The following is an 18,770-nucleotide window of genomic DNA, read 5'->3' as shown; positions in this document are numbered from 1 at the left end:
GTAAGACTGAATAGCTCAAGTTCCAAACTTACTAAAAGCATCTTAGGTAGAGATGACTGCTGTCTGGAAAGGGAACCCAAGAACTGTAGAAGTAGTTGAATCAAACAAGTTTAATTCATCTTCTTTTCACATCACATTTACATTTCTGTTTGGATACATGATTACATCCACTTTACTTTTGAAGCATTTTATGGTTATACATCCACTTTACTTTTGAAGCATCTTATGGTTATACATTACTATACAAATAAAACAAAGTTGGAATCATTATAGGTGGTACAGAGAACCCACCACCCCCTGATGGACTGGGAACTGACAGAGAGCTTATAGACTGGTTACAACTACAAGGAGTGGACGCAAATACAATAGAAAAGGTAAATTTCTAAATCAAAGTATTCCTATATTGTTGAAAAGCTGCTTATCCACACATCGAATCTTTCAGATTGTTGAAGAGGATTATACACTTTCTGATATTCTCAATGACATCACTAAGGAAGACCTAAGGTGCCTCAGACTACGGTAAGAGAACCTCCAAACACTTAAATAACAGAAATGGTTTTTCATGTGAATGTTTTTTAAAATGCTGGTAGCTTCCCCCTATCTTTGAAATTTATCTTTCCTATGTCATAGCAAACACAGCTCATTTTCTCAGGTTTAAGGTGACAAGGCATGAGGTGATAGACCTTTCTTTATACACGCTTTTTTAAATGCCCACACCTCTACACAGAGCCACCAGCATTCCTATGGTACCATGTCCAGAAAAAGACAACATACTTTTTTTGCTTTTAAGTTAGAGATGACATTTGAAGAGTAGATGGCTGCCTTCAAGTTTGCTTTTCTTACGCAACTTATTGTCTTGCAGTGGTGGTGTCCTCTGTAGGCTCTGGCATGCAGTCTCCCAGCACAGAAGACAAATGCAAGAGTCCTCCCAATAAGCCAAGCTGGAGAGAATGAGCAAAAACTACCCTACACCTGCTTATGACTAAAGCTTCTATTAGTGTACACAGAAAGACCCCTGTTCATTTAATTCAAGCACGTGTGATTTTAGAGCATCCTCGTTTATAAACAGGATTGTAAGTAATGTCAACCCTAACCTAGTATTTAAAATGTTAGCATACCTTATAGCAATTGGTGGAAAGATAAAAGCATACGTATTTTATATACTAGTGTAATTACTTAAATGTGAAAGGTTAAAAAAAGTGTGCCTTGCTATGGGAGTATAATTTCATGTTTGTTTAATGTCTAAATGGAGAGAATTAAATTATTTTACCTTTGAAGTGATTGAACTTATTTTAAAACACATGATTATATATAGCCTTTGATCAGACATGATGGTCAGTGCCAAACCGAATCCAGCCTCTACACCTAACGCTGGCGGCCGCTGCACGTCTACTTATGCTTCGCATTATTAATCCCAGCATGCCTCTATGAGGTCATTCATGCTATGATCACACTACCGAATGGCAGAATCAGTCCTTTTAGTAACTGACCTAGGATATGATGAAGTGAAGGAAGGTTTATAAACTCTTCATTACCCATCTCAAATCCTATACAAACACACTCTTATTCACATGAATACACCGAATACAACAATGTACAAACTGCATGCAATTTTACTCTCCCTTAATTTACATGTTTTCAAGACCTTTGTTGTCTGGGTATTTCCTGTCAAAGTTGAGAGCACAAAGAGTTCCTTACAACAGATGAGGAACACCCATCCATCTAACAGTCTCCCATTAACTAACTGACTTAAACTTGATCCACTGGTTGGCACCACGTACTTCAAAGGGAGGCTCACTGCTGTAGATGTGATAGCCTAGCTCCTCCAGCGGTGGCTCTGGATCAGCCGTGGCAAACTGGGCAGCATCCTCGATTTCTTTCCTCACTTCCACATCAATCTCCTAAACAGCAGATTACAATGCAATGAATTGTTTTCAATCAAGGGCAGTTTTAGAACCAACTAAAATGTTTGAGAACCTGTTGGTAGTAATAGTACGTGACTCTTCAATAGCACATGAATTAAAATGGAAAGCATATTTTTAGGAAACAGGGAGAAACAAAGTTTTTGTATGGATGTGATTAATCACTTAAGACAGTGAGTTTGTATGTAACTCTTGTCTGTGGAGGCCAGAGCTGATGTCAGGTATTATCTCCACCTTATTTTTTTAAGTCAGTATTATCTATCCTTGAGGGTTGGCCAGCATGCTCCAAGAATCTGCTTCTCTCTACCTCTACCAGAGCTAGTGTTGTATGCATGCACCACTGTGCCCATTTGATTTCGGTGCTGGGAATCCAGACTCAAATCCTCATGCTTGTGCAGCAGGTACTTTACCAACCAAGCCATCTCCCTTGCCCTGTAACTCCTAGTTCTCAGCAGGAGAACCAAAATATAGCCCCTGTGAGACTTCAGAACACTTTCTTCCTGAGTTTTAACACACTCAACTCTCTGGCCATCTGAGGGTAACATCTTGTGAAGGGTGGGAAACTGGTCATAGTACCCAACTTTAAAGCCAGACTTAAACCTCCAAGAGCAACTGTACCTTTAATTCTTCCACACTTGCAAGATTGCTGTTCACCATTCTATCCTTGAGAAGCATAATAGGGTCACTCTTACTTCTTACTTCCTGGATTTCTTCTCGAGTGCGGTAACTGTGGAGAAGAGACACAGTGAGTGACAGATCCATAAACGCCTATGGACCAGACAGCTGAGTGAAGTATACAGGAGTGTGTTTTTAAAGAGAGGAACAAGTTAATAGCGATGTCATGTCACTGTGGGAATAGCAGGGTGGCAGGCTGTTAGGCATCTTTTATAGAAAGTTATTCACATCTGTATTGGTCTGGCTCTGGCAGAGCCTCTCAGGGGACAGCTATATCAGGCTCCTGTCAGCAAGCACTTCTTGGCTTCAGTAACAGTGGCTGCTTACAGCCAACCATCAGACTGAACACAGGGACCCCAATGGAGGAGTTAGAGAAAGGACTGAAGGAGCTGAAGGAATTTTCAACCCCATAAGAAGAACAACAATATCAACCAACCAGAGCTCCCAAGGGACTAAACCACCAACCACAGAGTACACATGGAGTACATATTGTCAGGCATCAATGGGAGGGGAGGCCCTTGGTCCTGTGAAGGCTTGATGCTCCAGTGTAGGGGAATTCCAGGGCAAAAGGGCAGGGAGGCGAGAGTGGATGGGTGGGTGAACACCCTCATAGAAGCATCAGGTATCGGGGTGGGTTAGAGGGTTTGCGGAGGGAAAACCGGAAAGGGGGATAACATTTGAAATGTAAATAACATAACCAATAAAAAAATTTTAAAAAAGAAAGTTATTTGTTCCAACTTGGGGCTACTCTGGCATTCTGACTAGGGCCAAGTATTGATTCACTTCTTTGACCTGGAAGGCAGGGCCATCACTTCTACCTCTTTAGCCTCAAATTTTTACATGGATGGGACAAATGGGGGCTGGCAGTTGTGATAATTACAGGTTCTGAAGCATCACAATACCTACCAATAAGGAAATATAGATATGCTTTCCCTTTCTCACTAAGACCCCTAAAGCAGCATGGCCAGCAAACTGTTGGACACCAAGTTTCCGCCTGGTTACTTTTGAAATAACAGCAGGATTCCATGGTGGGGCAGTTGCTACCCAACAGCCACTTTCCCGAATTATTTGTTCTCTGCCTTCCCTTAGTCCATTCTATAAAGGCTAAACTTTAAACTGACTTCTTTCGACTGTGTCAAGTCTCTTAGTTCAGAATTACACGTTAGAGCTACGTGAAAAGGGACAACTGAGACTTCCCATGTGGCAGTTAGCCTTGCCCCCTATCAGTGAGATTTTCAAACCCCCAGTCCTCTTCAGGTAGAACATGCCATGCCTGAATTTGGGTTCATGCCTAAACTAAATGACCCCCCCAAAATAATTCTCTATCACAGACCTGCCTTACATTCAATTCTACACTGTAATTTAGTTACATGAGGCTCTTTTTAAAATGACTGCTCATGCTATAACACAGAAGATACACTGCAGGGATCTTCAGGCTGCTTTTAGAGTAAGATGCAAAACAGCCACTTGAGGCCAACAAAACTGCAATTTTATCCAGTTGTAAAAGCCAATGTTGCAGAACTCTTGCCATTTTCCTTAAGTAGCCCAAAGCCTGCCCATCCACTATGGAAACCACACACAGATTCCTCATGACCCTACCTGACTCCAGGGTCACTCATACTATGTCCATGGTAACGGTAAGTCTGTAGCTCCATCAGGATGGGCCCCTAAAACAAACCCATAAGTGATTAAGACTATGAGAATGGGTGCCAACAATCACTGGCCTCAAATGGAGACACACACACACACTCATTGACATTCAATGCATTCTTAACCCTTCTATGTATCATCTCAGTTGTCAAGAGTTTACTGGTGGATTAAAACCTACTTATGCACATTTCATCCTTCTCAATTTTACCAAAAATAAATTGCAGGGGCATATTTTCTGGGCTTAGAACAACTAGTTCAACTTTGCTACTTGGTCCTCCTTTTAAGCTAGTCTCACCATTGCCGTTCCCCTCGTAACGTACAACAGCAAGACAGATTACACCTGTTGCCTATTAAGTAAAAGTAGACATGGGAGGGATTTCAAGTTTGATCATCCAAGGGGCTTATGACTAAGGGATGGGAACACAGGATTAACCAAATCAAACAACAAAACAACGTCAAGTTGATGTCAAAGTGAAGACAAAATGCCAAGGAAACACAAGAATAGAGAAAAGCGGAGTGTTTACCAGGTGAGCCACCAAATCTGTGCTACCTCACTGGACTCTGCCTTAGCTCATCACCCCAGGATAGTTCTAACAGCTATCTGGAAAGGCTTCTTTGAACTCAGAGATAAATGTCATTATAAATGTATAACCTAAAAGCCTATGAAAAGATTTCCAGTCTTACCTTACCAGACCTACAATAGGCAGCTGCAAACTTTGTTGCCTCTCGGACACACAGGATATCCATTCCATCTACCTGTTAATAAAGGTGGAAGGGGCAGAATGTAACTGAACTGTCCTGTAATTGTGGTGCTGGAGAATGGAATCCAGACCCTCCCACATGTTAGGCAAGTTCTCAGCCATTGAGCCACACCTCCTGCCCTCCTATTCAACTTTATGACCTATTCAGGCCTAAGGTAATGGAACCATAGAGGAGCTAGGGACCTTACCCTCAGTCCAGGAATAAAATCTCCTCTTTTGTAGTAATCAGTGCTGGCTGCTGCTCTCTCAACCGATGTCCCCATGCCATAGCGGTTATTCTCACAGATGAAAATACAAGGTAATTTCCACAATGCTGCCATATTGTAAGCTTCAAATATTTGACCCTGAAAATATTTTATAAACTGTTCAAGTGGTTTAGTTTGCTCATTTCTCTGGACCATTCCCATTCCTAACAACTGTTGCTCTGCCTAACACAGAAAGCATGTGCAAAGGCCAAGAGAGCCTTGATAAGCAAGTTTTTGATGAGGAAAAGGAACATGTGCTGGCCATTGTAGGGAAATGTGGTGGGCACTGTATGACTAGTATACATTGGGCGGGGTGGGTAATATAGGATACACTGTAAAGAACATGGAGAAACACTGAGCAACCAATCACTTTTATACTCATTAATCTGTCAGACTCACTGGACCAGATAATCAGAGTGAACCAGCAACATCTGAGATTCAGTACCTGGGACATGTCTCAGTAAGTGCCATCCAGAGACTGGTGATTAATAAGACCAAGACAGGCTGAGCAAAGAAACCAAGAGTCAAGGTTCTAACACTAGAGGAATCTGGCATTGCCCTGGAGTCCAAGAAAGTAAGAGTCTGGATATTTACAAGTGAGCCTGGACAGCTGTTAAAAGCATATGCTGGTCTTCTAGAAGTCCTAGGTTCAGTTCCCAGCACCCACATGACTGCTCACAACCATCTTTCTTTAACCCCAGCTCCAGGGGATCTTTTGACCTCTACTGGCACCAGGCAGACATGCAGCACACAAACATACATAACAGGCAAAACAATCAATCACACACATAAAAATAAACAGATCTTTTAAAAAGTTTTTAAAAGTCTCCTACCACAGAACATATCTGCAAAGCATTAGCGTAAAGCAGAGGATCTTCCTCACAGAGATGTACCCCTAGAAGGCTCTGGTCAATCATGTCAAGAGGTAAGTCTCTCATATGGCCATAAAAACCAGATGTGAGTCTGCCACCTGAAGTGCTATTTCAATAAACAATATGCTATTTTTTTGGTAAGTCCAAACATGACTAGTCACAACCTGGAAATTCAGAGATGCACTCACCTGATTAGCAGCCCCGTCGCCATATAATGTCAAACAGACCTCATCTTTTCCATTGTACTTGCAGGCCAGAGCAATTCCTGCTCCCAGGGGCACCTAAGAAAAACAGCCGGGAAAGGACCCAATAGAAAGTAATCAGTTATGATGCTCTTAAACTTCAACTGCTGGAGAGGCTCTCGGGCTAAACTAGTGATGTATGTGGCTCTCCATTCCCACCCTGTCACTATTCACCTACCGGGTTATTTTCAACAGAACATAAATAAATACTACACTGTTTCAACAAGCACTGACATTTGTCCACCCAAAGATTTAACTACTGATGCTAACAAGATAAAGGGAGAAGCCTAGGTCTATTATACAATGAAAACCTACTGCATTGGCCATTGTTGTATGCTGTTAATGTTTCACCTCTCATTGATTGATAAGAATGAGGACTCCCCAATGAAAGTAAGAGCTTTTACTCATGAGACAGAGCAAAAAGAACAAACTTTAAATCACTACCCAAATCTTCCTATTAATTCATAAATTGGTAAGATTAAGTGTTTACAACAAACCAAACTCCCACATTTTATTGAAATCCTTTGAGAGAAGTTCCCTGGGGTGAAGAAGTTCCTGAAGACACAGACCAGGACCAAATCAACCGACGCCATCTGCTCTTCGTCAATTACCTGTGCTCCAACGATGCCATTGCCCCCATAGAAGTTCTTGGCGTACATGTGCATTGATCCGCCTTTCCCTTTAGCACAGCCCCCTCTTCGTCCTAGAAATGGCACCACACATCCATGCATGAAAAACCAACCACCCAAAGCAGTAAACCACCACAAAACCCAACTGTCTAAACACCTGACCCTTTGGGGAAAACACATTCTTCCTTGTCTCCCTGTCTGAAGGGAAACTCCAGTGTCTGATCTCTAATCACTTACCCTAAGTTAGCACGTAGTCTTGACATTGGGTTTGGAGGGAGTACATAAACCTGACTTCTACACTGGTACACTAAATAATATAGGACTCAGAAATGTCAGCGGAAAGAGGAATATTAAATGGCTATCTAGAATCTCTTGGCATATTACAAAGCACTTCACCCAACTTACTTTCTCTACTAGACTTCTGCTGGCATTTTTAGTGACAGCAAATCTTACTCCTACTGTGCAAGGCTATGATTTTTCAATTTCATCTGGGGGGGTCAGATATCCTCATAAATGGTTTCCTCAAAGGTACAACAGAGGTACCAAACAAAATGCCACACCAGAAGGCTTGTTTCAATTTTCTTTTCTTTTCTTTTCTTTTTTTTTTTTTTTTGGTTTTTTTTTCGAGACAGGGTTTCTCTGTGTAGCCCTTGGCCGTCCTGGAACTCACTCTATAGACCAGACTGGCCTCGAACTCAGAAATCTGCCTGCCTCTGCCTCCCAAGTGCTGGGACTAAAGGCATGCGCCACCACTGCCCGGCTCGTTTCAATTTTCTTTGACCACTAACTCATAATGCTTAGCAACTTAATGGGAGATATCTAAATACTCCCCCCCCCACACTTATTACCCCCTCTTTGTAAATCTACAACAAACCTGTTAGCTCTGCAAGAATTGCTCGGACAGGCAGGCCCCGAGTGAAGGTGAAGCCATGAGCTCGGTAGGCAGTGATAAGATGGTCCGTGGGGTTTATGCCAGCCTCCAGGCCCACACAGCAGGCTTCCTGTAGTAAAGGAAGAACTAGGAAGCAATGCCATTTTTACTTTTGAATAAAAAGTTTTTATTAGAACCAGTTTAAAAAATCCTGGTAGTAAATCCTGCTACTAGGAACCTAAAAAACAAAGTAGAGGGTAAGGTCCAAACCAGAAACCATAACCAATCCACAAATGTGCTATTTCCTTTAACCTGGAGAGTTTTTAAAATAACCCAATAGAATGTAATGAAAACCAAAGAAGCCTTCATCAGTTCTGTTTCCATACGGAAGTAACTGACTAGAACCAAGTCCTGGCACCTTCTGGGTGGGGCATAACCATTCCAACTCCCCATTGATCCATCTTATTTTGTTATACATGCCTGCTTCACTCATTCATTCTACCTAGCTAGCTCCCACAGGTTTCTGAATTTGGAACCAGTAGCCATAACCAACTGTGTCTGCATTAACTGTCAACTTAAAAAATGCTAGTATGGGCCTGGAGAGATGGCCCAGTGGTTAAGAGCACTTGACTGCACTTGACTGTTCTTCCAGGGGTCCTGAGTTCAATTCAGCAACCACATGATGGCTCACAACCATCTGTAATAGAATCTGATGCCCTCTTCTGGTGTGTCTGAAGACAGCAACAGTGTACTCATATACATAAAATAGATTTTTTTTTTTTTTTTAGTTTTTTTTTGAGACAGGGTTTCTCTGTGTAGCCCGGGCTGTCCTGGAACTTACTCTGTAGACCAGGCTGGCCTTGAACTCAGAAATCCGCCTGCCTCTGCCTCTGCCTCTGCCTCTGCCTCTGCCTCTGCCTCTGCCTCTGCCTCTGCCTCTGCCTCCCAAGTGCTGGAATCAAAGGTGTGCGCCACCACTGCCCAGCTAAAATAGATATTTTTAAAACAGCTCTAGAATCACCTAGAAGACAAATCTCTGGGGGTGTGTATAAGGAAGTTTCTCTGATTCAAGTGGGAAGACCCATCCTAAATGTGGGGACACCCACAGGCTAGACTCCCAGAGTGACATAAAAAGGACAAAGGTGGGCAGCAGCATTCACCTCTCTGCTTTCTGAATGCAGATACAAGACAACCAGCTCTGCCATGCCTTCAAGACAGACTGCACTTCAAACTGTGAGCTAAAATCAACACATCCTTATGTTGCTTTGGTTGGCTATTCTGTCACAAAAGGAAGTAACTAATACACCCATAAAGCAACAAAATAGCCCCCTTTCCCCAGGAATTTATACAATATAGATGAGTAGGGTTCTAGCAAATTTTAAAGCAATAAAACTCTAAGAGCAGATATAAAATTCAGAAACGCTAGGTGTAAAGGAATTCTTAAGCCTGCACTTCACAGTGGGTCCTTACATTCTAGTTTCTATCCTAAAACCCTACCTCAAAGCCTTCTGACCCAAGAAGCAGAGTAAAAAACAGTAAATAGAAACTATATTTAAAGCTAAGTGTGGTGGCTCATGCCTATCCCAGCACTCTGGGGGATAAGGCTGTGCCCTGCAAGCTCTAGGAGTTTCAAGTAGCATTGAGGCAGTGAAACCTAGCTTCAAAAAAAGTGGGTGGGAGGGCAGAGACAAGGCAGTGAGAGTAAAGGAGTTTGCTATCAAGCCTGACAGGTTGAGCTCAGTCCCTGGAACTCATACGGTAGAAGGGAAGAGCCAAATCCTGCTGCAAGCTGTCCTCTGACACCCCCACCACACACATACACGTACACACAGAGTGGCACACATGTGCCCCACACATGACAAAATAGGTAAAGAAATGGTGAAGTTTAAATGTTAAAAGGATAGGATGAAGGAGAAGTAAAAGAAAGTGATAAGGGGGAGAGAGAAGGAAGGAAGGAAGGAAGGAAGGAAGGAAGGAAGGAAGGAAGGAAGCAACCTATTTAAACAATCCCAGTACCATGTCTGGATAACAAACCTATCACTTACCTGACCATCACACAAGTGACAGAAACCACGAATAATTTTCTGCTTATACAGCTGATCTGCCTTTAGCTCCATCCGGCGCACAGTCTGCATCATCCTGTAGTACTTAAGCCCATCCTCTCTGGTGAGCACTGTGGTGACTGGAGGGCCCTCTTCTAGCCGATGAAGGTCACATTTCTGAAGTGGAGTAAGATGGTCACCCTCCAGTTACTACCCCACAGGTACTACTGGCTCATTCTAAGACCCACCTCCACTAACAGACAACTTGAACAACAGCAAAGACATGCAGGCCTCAGAGGTTCCTCAAGAAGAATGTGCGAGCTTGCTGTGGTGGCACAAGCCTTTAATCCCAGCACTCGGGAAGCAGAGGCAGGTGATCTGTATGAGCCTGTGGCCAGCCTGGTCTACAGGGGTGTGAGTTCCAGGGCAGCCAAGGCGACACAAAGAGACCGTTGTCTTGTAAAACCAAAAAGGAGGGAAGGAAAGAAGGGAGGGAGGAATAGAAAGAAAAGAAGGGAGAGAGGGAAGGAAAGGAAGAAAGGATAATATGTGATAGCATACACCTATCACTTGAAAGGTGACTACAGGATCAAGAGTTCAAGGTTATCCCTTTGCTAGATAGTTTGGGACTAGCCCAGGCTCCATGAGACCCTGGGGTAAAATAAAATAAAAACAGTGCTTCAAAATGTTTCTGATTCCTTAAATTTATGATCATCAATCTTTCACTGAAGCACACCCCCATACCACACGTGTGTCCAACCTTTGGCTCAAGATAGGCCATGTGCCAAGATAGCTCTGGGGGCACCCCAACTTACTTGTAGATGACAACATGTCAGACTGTCAAGAGGTTGGACAGCACAACTAGAGCACATTTCTAAAGTCTGTCCCCCTTAAACTAATTCTTGCTCAACTTCTCTGAGCCTTTGAAATCTGGAAGAAAAGTGGCTTCACCCTCAAAGCACCAATATCAAAACACTCCTCCTTGAAGGTGAAACTGCCCTCGAGCTGTACATGTTCCAAGGCTAATAATGAGTAAAGTGAAACACCTCTTACCTTAATCTCAAATGTAGCATCATTTGCAAAATTACGGGAAGCTACCAGCACTCTGCTTGCCTAGAAAACAAAAACATGCAAATAGTCATTGTTTTGGGGTTTTTTGCTGTCAAGAGCAAGTCATTACTATCCTAAACCCATGCTTAAAGCACAGATTTAAAACACAGCCTTATCATTATCTGAAGGCAAAAAGGAGAATGGCAAACGCCAAACTCATCTGCTTTGTTTTCAAAGAAATCACTGTGAGAACAATAATAATTACCAGCCAAACTAAAGTAACTAGATTACATGTGGGCTTTGGAAGGTTCATTTGCAAAGCACTTCAAATAAAACTATCCATTAATCCCTATCTAAGGCAAACTGCTTTTCCAACATACATACCCATAAAGAAAAAAATCCGCAAGTATGAGATAAATACCTTAATGAGAAACATCACTTAGTGCTTGGTAACAATGGCCCGGGGCTAGCCATTCTACAACACAACAGCCTTAATCTTGAGAAGGTTCCTCTTGAAGCCCCTTAAGGGAAGAAGGGTTTCTTAAAAACTGTGTTCCCTTGATGTCTGAGTGGCTATCACTGCTTAGAATTACCCATTCCTTTCTACTTTCACAACTGAAGAAATCTCTGAACAACATTCTGTGTGATCGCTAAGGTTCACATTAGACCACAAACCAGAATCGTTCAAGGTTAGCCACTTTCTGCCACATCTGCACATATTTGCAGGTAAACTCGCAGAGCTGCTTTTCCTGGAGATCTGAAGCATATTCATCAGATCCCAGAAAAAAAAAAAAACTACATTTAATATGTAACACAATATATTTTGTAGCACTGGGTTTGACCTTGGTGAGGGTTAAGATCACCATGCTCCATATACCTCCAAGTGGATACTCTGTCTCTCTTGCTCTTTTCCATTGCCTCCTCCCAATGCTGGAATGAGAGGCATGCAGCACCTTCCATTGTGCCCAGGAGATAGTCTTAGAGCCTCAGTAGAATCCTAAAACCACTGGGACTACTGAATGGTATATGCAAAGACTATGATAGGAAGGCAGCTGATTTTATTGTAATCAAGATGGCACCCGGGTGCTGTACAACAGGGAGCTGGAGTATACAAAGCGGATACCTGGCAGAAGGGATGATTTATATCCTAATCTGGAAAGCAAGATGGCATCGTTCTAGGCAGAACAGCACACAGATTAAAACTCATGAATTCTTTCTGCAATTTTTCATTGAGTATTTTCAGACCACAGCTAACCACAGGTAACTGAAAATAGGAACATTTACAAAGCCATAGACATAAAGTGGGGAGGAGCACACTTTGGCAACTACTATACTACTATCCGACAAAGCCAACAAATACAATGGCACACTTACCCAAGGGAAAATCGAAATACTAGTAACGGGTGCTGCAGTTAAATCAGAGGAAGAGACAATGTGTAAACATATCTATCTTGAAGTGAAGAAAAACTAAACCTGAGACTAGCCAGGTAGCAAACAAACGGTTGTGCTATTTTTCAGCAGTTAAAAATTTTTTTTGTGGAGCTATTGCATTGCAAAGTACATTTCTAGATACAACTACAGAAACTAATTTGGGGAACATCTACAGCAAAGATCAAACCAGCTAGGCATTAGTAAGAGCAAAAACCTAAGTTCTTTCTCAAAGTTGATAGAGCACGGCACTGATGGCTCATTCCTTTAACCCCATCACCTAGGAGGTAGAGGTGGAGGTGGGGTGAGTTCGAGGCCAGCCTGGTCTACAGAGCAAATTCCAGGACAGCCAGGCTGGGGGGAGGGGAGGAGCAGGGGACAGGACTGTAAGAAGATGACTGTGTCCCTCAGTGCCTCTCAGAAAACCAAAACAACAAGCATGAACTTTAAATGGGATTCCTGTCTGGTTTTCTTTTCTTGGGCGGGGCAGGGGTGGTGCTGGCTGGGGATTGAACACATGACCTCACATTGCTAAGGGCAAGCTTTCTCTCGGAGCCCCTAATGAAATTCCTCTCATGGAGACCTTGAACAATCTACTCACGAAAATAAAAATTAAATAAAAAAAAAATAAATAAAATAATAAATAAAATAAATAAATAAATAATAAAAAATAAAGTATCTAAATACAGAATTATTCAAGTGACCGAGTAAAAGTATTTAAGAATTCTCAGAATGTGCCAACATGAATTTTAAAAAAAAAAGCTTGGCTAATATGCAGAGACAAAAAAAAATAGTAGTAAAAAAATCTCACAAAAGAAAGCATAACAAATACAAGTGATAAGGCAAAAAGGAAAAAAAAAAAACATTTAAATGTGGTTCGGTCTTACAGACTCTGAAAGCTTCGACCCCATTTAAAGATAAAAGCACAGCTTTTAAACCATGTAAACCATTTCGAAGTTTCACATTCAAAAAGTGTGAGGAGAAAGAGGCAACCTTTTTCAGCCTGAGGTAAATCGCCATGTTTCCCTAATTTTTAAGGGGGAAAAACAACTGGCAAAATTAAAAAGTGGAAAGGTACAAAGCACAAGGAGGCCTCAGAGGAAGATAAGGGGATTAACTTTAAGCCTATCACAGCAACCATCAAAGAGCAAGTACCTAGCCCCCATCCCCCTCTAAGTAGCCCTGGGCCACCACAGCTCTCCTTACACACGTTTGGCTGGCCACTGCTTACTATTGGAAAGGATCTTTTTGCAAGGCTTTAAGTAAATTTGAAAAGTCTTTTCACAGTATAACAGGAAGAAAAAAAAAAAACCTCAAGAGCTAGTTTGTGTTACAGGGGCAGAAATAAAGAAATTTCCAATTACTTAGAATTGCAAATGATAAAGAGATACAAGGTCTACTCTCGAGATTAAAGGTACAACTTAAGTTTGAAACATTCTAAAAGGCATCAAGAAGGGTTCTTAATTACCATGTAACAACTATAGGCACAAAGAAAACTAGTAGCCAGGCATGGTGCTGCATTCCTTTGATCCCAGCACTCAAGAGGCAGAGCCAGGCCTGGATCTCTGATTGGAAGCCAGCCTAGTCAACACATCAAGTTCCAAACCAGCCAGAGCTACACAGTGAGACATAAAGAGATACAGACAAAGCAACCTACTTCTCTTCCCCCATTAGCATGCCGGATGTGGCCACAGGAGATTTTAAAGTGAGCACTTCGGAGGTAAAGAAGGCAAGGAAATCTGAGTTCCAGGCCAGCCATGGTTACATAGCGAAAGACCTTGTCTCAAAAAAAAAAAAAAAAAAAAAAAAAAAAAAAAAAAAAAAAAAAGAAAAAAAAAAAAAAAAAAATAAAAGCTAGCTACACCACAACAAGATGTTACACCACAACCAGAAGTGAGAAAATAACTGGGTACTTCCTATGGTGAATTAGACTCTAGAATCTATCCCCCCCCCCCCCCGCCTCCCCCCACCCCCTGTAAAGTGAATATAAAGGAAATGGTAAACGACTTTCAGACAAAGCAATACAACACCTAAGGTTAGCTTCTAGTGTCTAAGGAAGATTTAAGGGGGTTCCCAGCTTCCTATTGCCCTCGATACTCCAAAAGGGGAGCACATGTCTTAAAAGCAGAAGGTATGATTTTTATTGATTTCCGATTCTAATTCAACATGTAGAAACTTTGATCCTAGTAAGAGCTGTTTTTTTTTTTTTCTTTCCGCTGAGAGGCACAAAGCTTCTTTTAGTTTTCAATTTTATTTCTCATGTCCAGCCCCAAGTCACAAATTTCCCTTCAACTAACAATTTCTGCACACAAGAAATGTGTTCAAACCAACTGAAAATTGATGATGCAGTTTTAACACTTGTGAAGATCCTGGCCGAATTTAGGGCACACAGTAAGAGCTCAATAAATTTTGGATATGTGCTTTGCTGCCGGTTCCGATTCAAACACGAATATGGCATTTTCAATCAAACAGTGTTTTCCCATTACTTAATGGAATCCCTAAAGAAGTACACTTTCGACCTTTCCACAACCTCCCCAAACTAGGCAGAATTGCATCAAATCCTAAAGAAATCAACAGAACCAGAATTACAAGTCAAAGCATGATGGCAGTTACACCTAGAGAAAGCAACCTCTGTGTGGCTAGAGGTCAAAACGCTAAAAGCTTAGGTATTAGACAGCTCTTAAAGCCGGGCCATAAGTCTTAACCTCTAATCCTAACCCTCCGAAAACTATTGCTGTTTTCTTTCGCTACTTTTGAACTCTAAGCCTCTGTGTGTTTAAGGGTAAAGGCGGCTTCCTCTGGGTTACGCTCGATTGCTCTAAAATTGACTGCCAAGAAAAAGTTCAGACGAGCAGGGAGTGGAGGAAGTTTGGTTTCCGTGAACCTGACCCCTTCTGAACCTTCCTCGGGACAGAACACAGGTGATCTACAAATGCTCACGCAGCTGGACACCCGTACTTGCCAGGTGGCAGGCAAAAGGGTTGACATACGTGCCACTGGCCAAGATAACCCCACAAGGTAGCGTTCTCAGTATCTCCATTATAGAGACGAGAAAACTGAGCCCTGGGACGATTTTTTTAAAAATCTCTTTGCTTCTTGATGGTACTTGGAAGACTCAAGACTAGTAAACGACGAAGTCGGAGTGCGCACGGAACGTCCGACTCCCGGGACTGGGAGCTCCTTATTTCGTCTTACGTGGCCTCATAGCTAAGAGCAATGACATGACGGGGAGTGGAAGTCAGCGGAGTCCAGAGAGGCTGGAGCAAACCCAAGCTCCTCCTCCCAGTGCCCCATAAGCAATGAGCAGTTGTGGGGCGCTGCTGGGGAGCTGGCGTGAAGCTCCGCCAGCGGGGATTGGGGGAGGCACAGGGGACCGGGCCGGTTCTCAAGCCGCTCCTCCCCTGGCCAGTGTCGACAAGTACTGCGGGGAAAGCCCACCCAAGCTCCGTAGCTCGTCCCCAGCACCCAGCCGAGCGCTCCAGGAGGGGCCCGGCCCGCCCTCTTCCTGCCCCGCCTCAGGCCAGCTCCAGCTCCACCCCGGCCTCCTGGGATCAGGCGACCTCACCGGCTTCTGCGCAGCGCCTGCCAACACGCGGGACACAGCGGCAAGCATCTTCCTCATGGAGCGCAGCAGACTCACGCGGCAGCCGCGGCACCCAGGCACTCAAAAGGAGTGGTTCGGGCGTCCCCAAGTCTCCTTGAGGCGCCCGGAGCCGAAGCCACGCCCTAAACGCAGTGACGGAGTCGCAACGGCATCACACGCCGCGCCAGTCTGTAGGCCAACCAGAATGGTTGCGGGCGATGGCTACGCCCATCTGAGGAACATGTGGCCGCCCATTAATTAACTAAAGATGAGGTGGGGCTGTGGCTAGCGGGTGAGGAGGCGGGACTCTTAGGGCGCCTGCGTGGGAAAGTGGGGGCCTGGGGGGGGGAGAGGTCTCTCCTTCCTCTTGCACTGAGTACCACAGACCAGCGAAGAAGGGGTGAAGGCGGGTCCTGCTGTTTGCCCAGTCGGGCAGGTGGTACAGCTTTGGCAGCCTCGTTCCAGTACACAGAAAAGCCATGGTGCCAGGGACAGCAAGACAGACTATCTGGTTTCTAGAAATGGCCCTTCCATTAATTTGTCTTTAAAAGATCACATAGCCTTTGCAAAACGTTGCCCTGGTTGACTTGGGTGAGAATAACAAAAATAGATTTAACAGTTGAATGTTGGATGTTACTGGGTGTGGTGGCACATGCCTGTCATTCCTTCCCTAGGGAGTCTGAGGTAAGCCGATAGCCAGAGTTGGAGGCCAGGCTGGCTGTTTAGTTCAAGGCAAGCTTGGACTACTTAGTGAGACTACCTCAAAAATATAAGTAAATGAAAGCAAATATTACTAGTTGACCACAGACATCCAAGAGTTTAGCTTTTTAGCGCTTATTCTTTGATTTCCCGTTAGCTTGCTTCTTTTCATGGGGGACTCAGTGATAGACAAGCAGTTCGTCTGTCCTTTATGCTTGGGAAAAGACAGAATCCTGTATCTCCTGTGTTGTTGTTACCCAAACACTATAAAGATTAGGACACAAGACTTTATGAGAACAAGGGAAATGTGCAGATGGTGATTTCTCAAAGTTTGGACTGTATTAGCCACAGTGGAGGTGTTTATGTTGCCTTGATCAGTTAACTTCAAATCATCACTGGGTCAGAGAAACAGAGGTTGACTTTTCCACTCAAATGTCCAGTGAGGATTGGTCAGGTAGCATTTCTGTGCAGTCACTTGAGAACCCAGGATAAAAAGTACTCTAATATTTGAATGTATGATCTCCATGGTCAATGCACCATGGGAGGAGAAAGTGCCCAAACATTTTTACAGGGTCCCTTGTATGCTTTGACTGGTTTGTCACCTCTCCTTGGAACTGGCAGCTTGGTCACCTGTTCTGTCCTGTTCTGTCATCCACAGAGGATGAAGGAAGAAATGAGTGCTGTAGTGATACATTATAACCCACAGGAAACAAATAGCCACAAATCCTTCACAGATACATAACTGAATAAGAGAAAAGAGTAACATTCCCTTACAATAGAATTTCAATTAATTCATGTAGAAAGTATGCTGAAAATAATAGGGCATAGCTATTGTTTGTCTGTAATCCTGGTGCTGAAGATGCAGAGACAGGAGGTTCCCTGGCACTTGCTTGTCAGTCAGTCTAGCTGAAGTAATCTCCAGGATAAGTAAGAGACCCTGCCTCAAAAAATATTAGATGAGTGACTGAGGAAGACACCTGACATTAATCTTTGACCTCCACGTGCATGTGCACACACAAATATACACAGACTGAGGTGGGTGGGAATCACCCCTTCACAAAGACACAGTCACCGTTGCAGGCAGGAATGATCAACAGAAGTTAAAACAAATGGCAGTAAAAAATGAGAAACAAGACTTTTGCATTATTACAAAATATCTTCCAGCAAGAAATTTATCATTACAAAAGTTAATACCTTGAAGAAACTGTCATGGGGAAACAAGAGAACCAGAGTTTTCATAACTAGAATATTTTTGTTACATCCTTTTCTTTGTAAAAATCTACAAAGCCAAGGCTATCAAGATGGCTCAACAGGTAAAGACACTTGCCACCAAGTCTGATGACATAAGTTCCATCCCTAGGACCCACATGTGGAAAAAGAGAACTGATTCAATGACTTCAGTAATTTGTCCTTTCATGTATACACACAGACAAACACACACACACAGAGGCATACAGGCATACAAGTAGAGAAATTGAAAGTGAGAGATACTTTGTGACTCTGTAGCAAGTGGAGACAAATTGTAACTGTGGTGGTTAACTATGCACTACAATGATACTGTATGTGCTAAAACATACACAAAGGGGGGTGGTCAATATAAAGGAGGTCAGAGAGATGAAAAAAGGATTGCCCAAGGCAGAGACCTAAGGAAAAGAAAGTCTTGAGAAAGCTGGGATCCCATAGGTTGTTCTCATTCTGATAGAGGTCAGTCACCAACTGCCGCCACAACCTGGAATCTCTCGATGTGTTTATTTTATACATCTGAATCAAGACAGTCAGTGTAGTGTACATAGGTGAATAAGGAGTAGGGAGGGGCTGGGAAGATGGCTCAGTGGTTAAGAGCACTGACTGCTCTTCCAGAGGTCCTGAGTTCAATTCCCAGCAACCACATGGTGGCTCATAACCATCTGCAATTGGGTCTGATGCTCTCTTCTGGTGTGTCTGAAGAGAGCAATGGTGAATACATAAAACAGTGAATAAAACTTAAACAAAAAAAGAAGTAGTGCTTTGGGGATACAGATGAATAAGGACACATGTTTAACTAATCTCAGTAGGAGGTCTCTTGGTCAAGCAATCTTAGGATCTTAGGCTATGGCCATCC

General features: G+C 43.1%; 2 protein-coding genes across 3 annotated transcripts in view; one reads left to right on the top strand and one right to left on the bottom strand.

Moving 5' to 3' along the window:
* Map3k15 (mitogen-activated protein kinase kinase kinase 15) overlaps positions 1–1,286 on the top strand; it is a 129,696-nt gene extending 128,410 nt beyond the window's left edge. Inside the window, exons 27-29 of the mRNA XM_034484972.2 lie at positions 274–374; positions 443–519; positions 863–1,286. Coding sequence (XP_034340863.1) covers positions 274–374; positions 443–519; positions 863–935 — 251 coding nt within the window. The 3' untranslated portion in view covers positions 936–1,286. The remainder of the gene's footprint in view (positions 1–273; positions 375–442; positions 520–862) is intronic.
* Pdha1 (pyruvate dehydrogenase E1 subunit alpha 1) lies at positions 93–16,131 on the bottom strand. Of its 2 annotated transcripts, XM_034484971.2 has the most exons (12): positions 15,953–16,100; positions 11,381–11,480; positions 10,963–11,022; positions 9,913–10,086; positions 7,871–7,997; positions 6,979–7,070; positions 6,314–6,406; positions 5,197–5,352; positions 4,932–5,003; positions 4,197–4,264; positions 2,541–2,649; positions 93–1,901 (listed from the first exon to the last, which is right to left on the bottom strand). In XM_034484971.2, exons 2-12 carry the CDS (start codon positions 11,393–11,395, stop codon positions 1,737–1,739), a joined length of 1,131 nt encoding a protein of 376 aa, XP_034340862.1. In that variant the 5' UTR covers positions 11,396–11,480; positions 15,953–16,100; the 3' UTR covers positions 93–1,736. The 2 variants fall into 2 exon arrangements, with proteins under 2 accessions (XP_034340862.1, XP_034340861.1); XM_034484970.2 differs by lacking the exon at positions 11,381–11,480 and having other exon boundaries at positions 15,953–16,131.
* Positions 16,132–18,770: the final 2,639 nt, after the last annotated feature.

Source organism: Arvicanthis niloticus, chromosome X, assembly GCF_011762505.2.
Source record: "Arvicanthis niloticus isolate mArvNil1 chromosome X, mArvNil1.pat.X, whole genome shotgun sequence".
Taxonomy (NCBI): domain Eukaryota; kingdom Metazoa; phylum Chordata; class Mammalia; order Rodentia; family Muridae; genus Arvicanthis; species Arvicanthis niloticus.
This window is presented reverse-complemented; position numbering and strand designations above follow the sequence as displayed.

What these genes read in the sequence shown, in the direction of transcription:
- Pdha1 (XM_034484970.2), bottom strand. Translation starts at nt 16,009, where the DNA reads ATGAGGAAGATGCTTGCCGCTGTGTCCCGCGTGTTGGCAGGCGCTGCG. An exon ending in ATGGCATCGTTGGAGCACAG is followed by an intron (nt 6,407 to 6,978) that starts GTAATTGACGAA and finishes TGTTTTTCTTAG; the next exon opens with GTGCCCCTGGGAGCAGGAAT. An exon ending in ATGAGTGACCCTGGAGTCAG is followed by an intron (nt 2,650 to 4,196) that starts GTAGGGTCATGA and finishes TCTTCTCCACAG; the next exon opens with TTACCGCACTCGAGAAGAAA.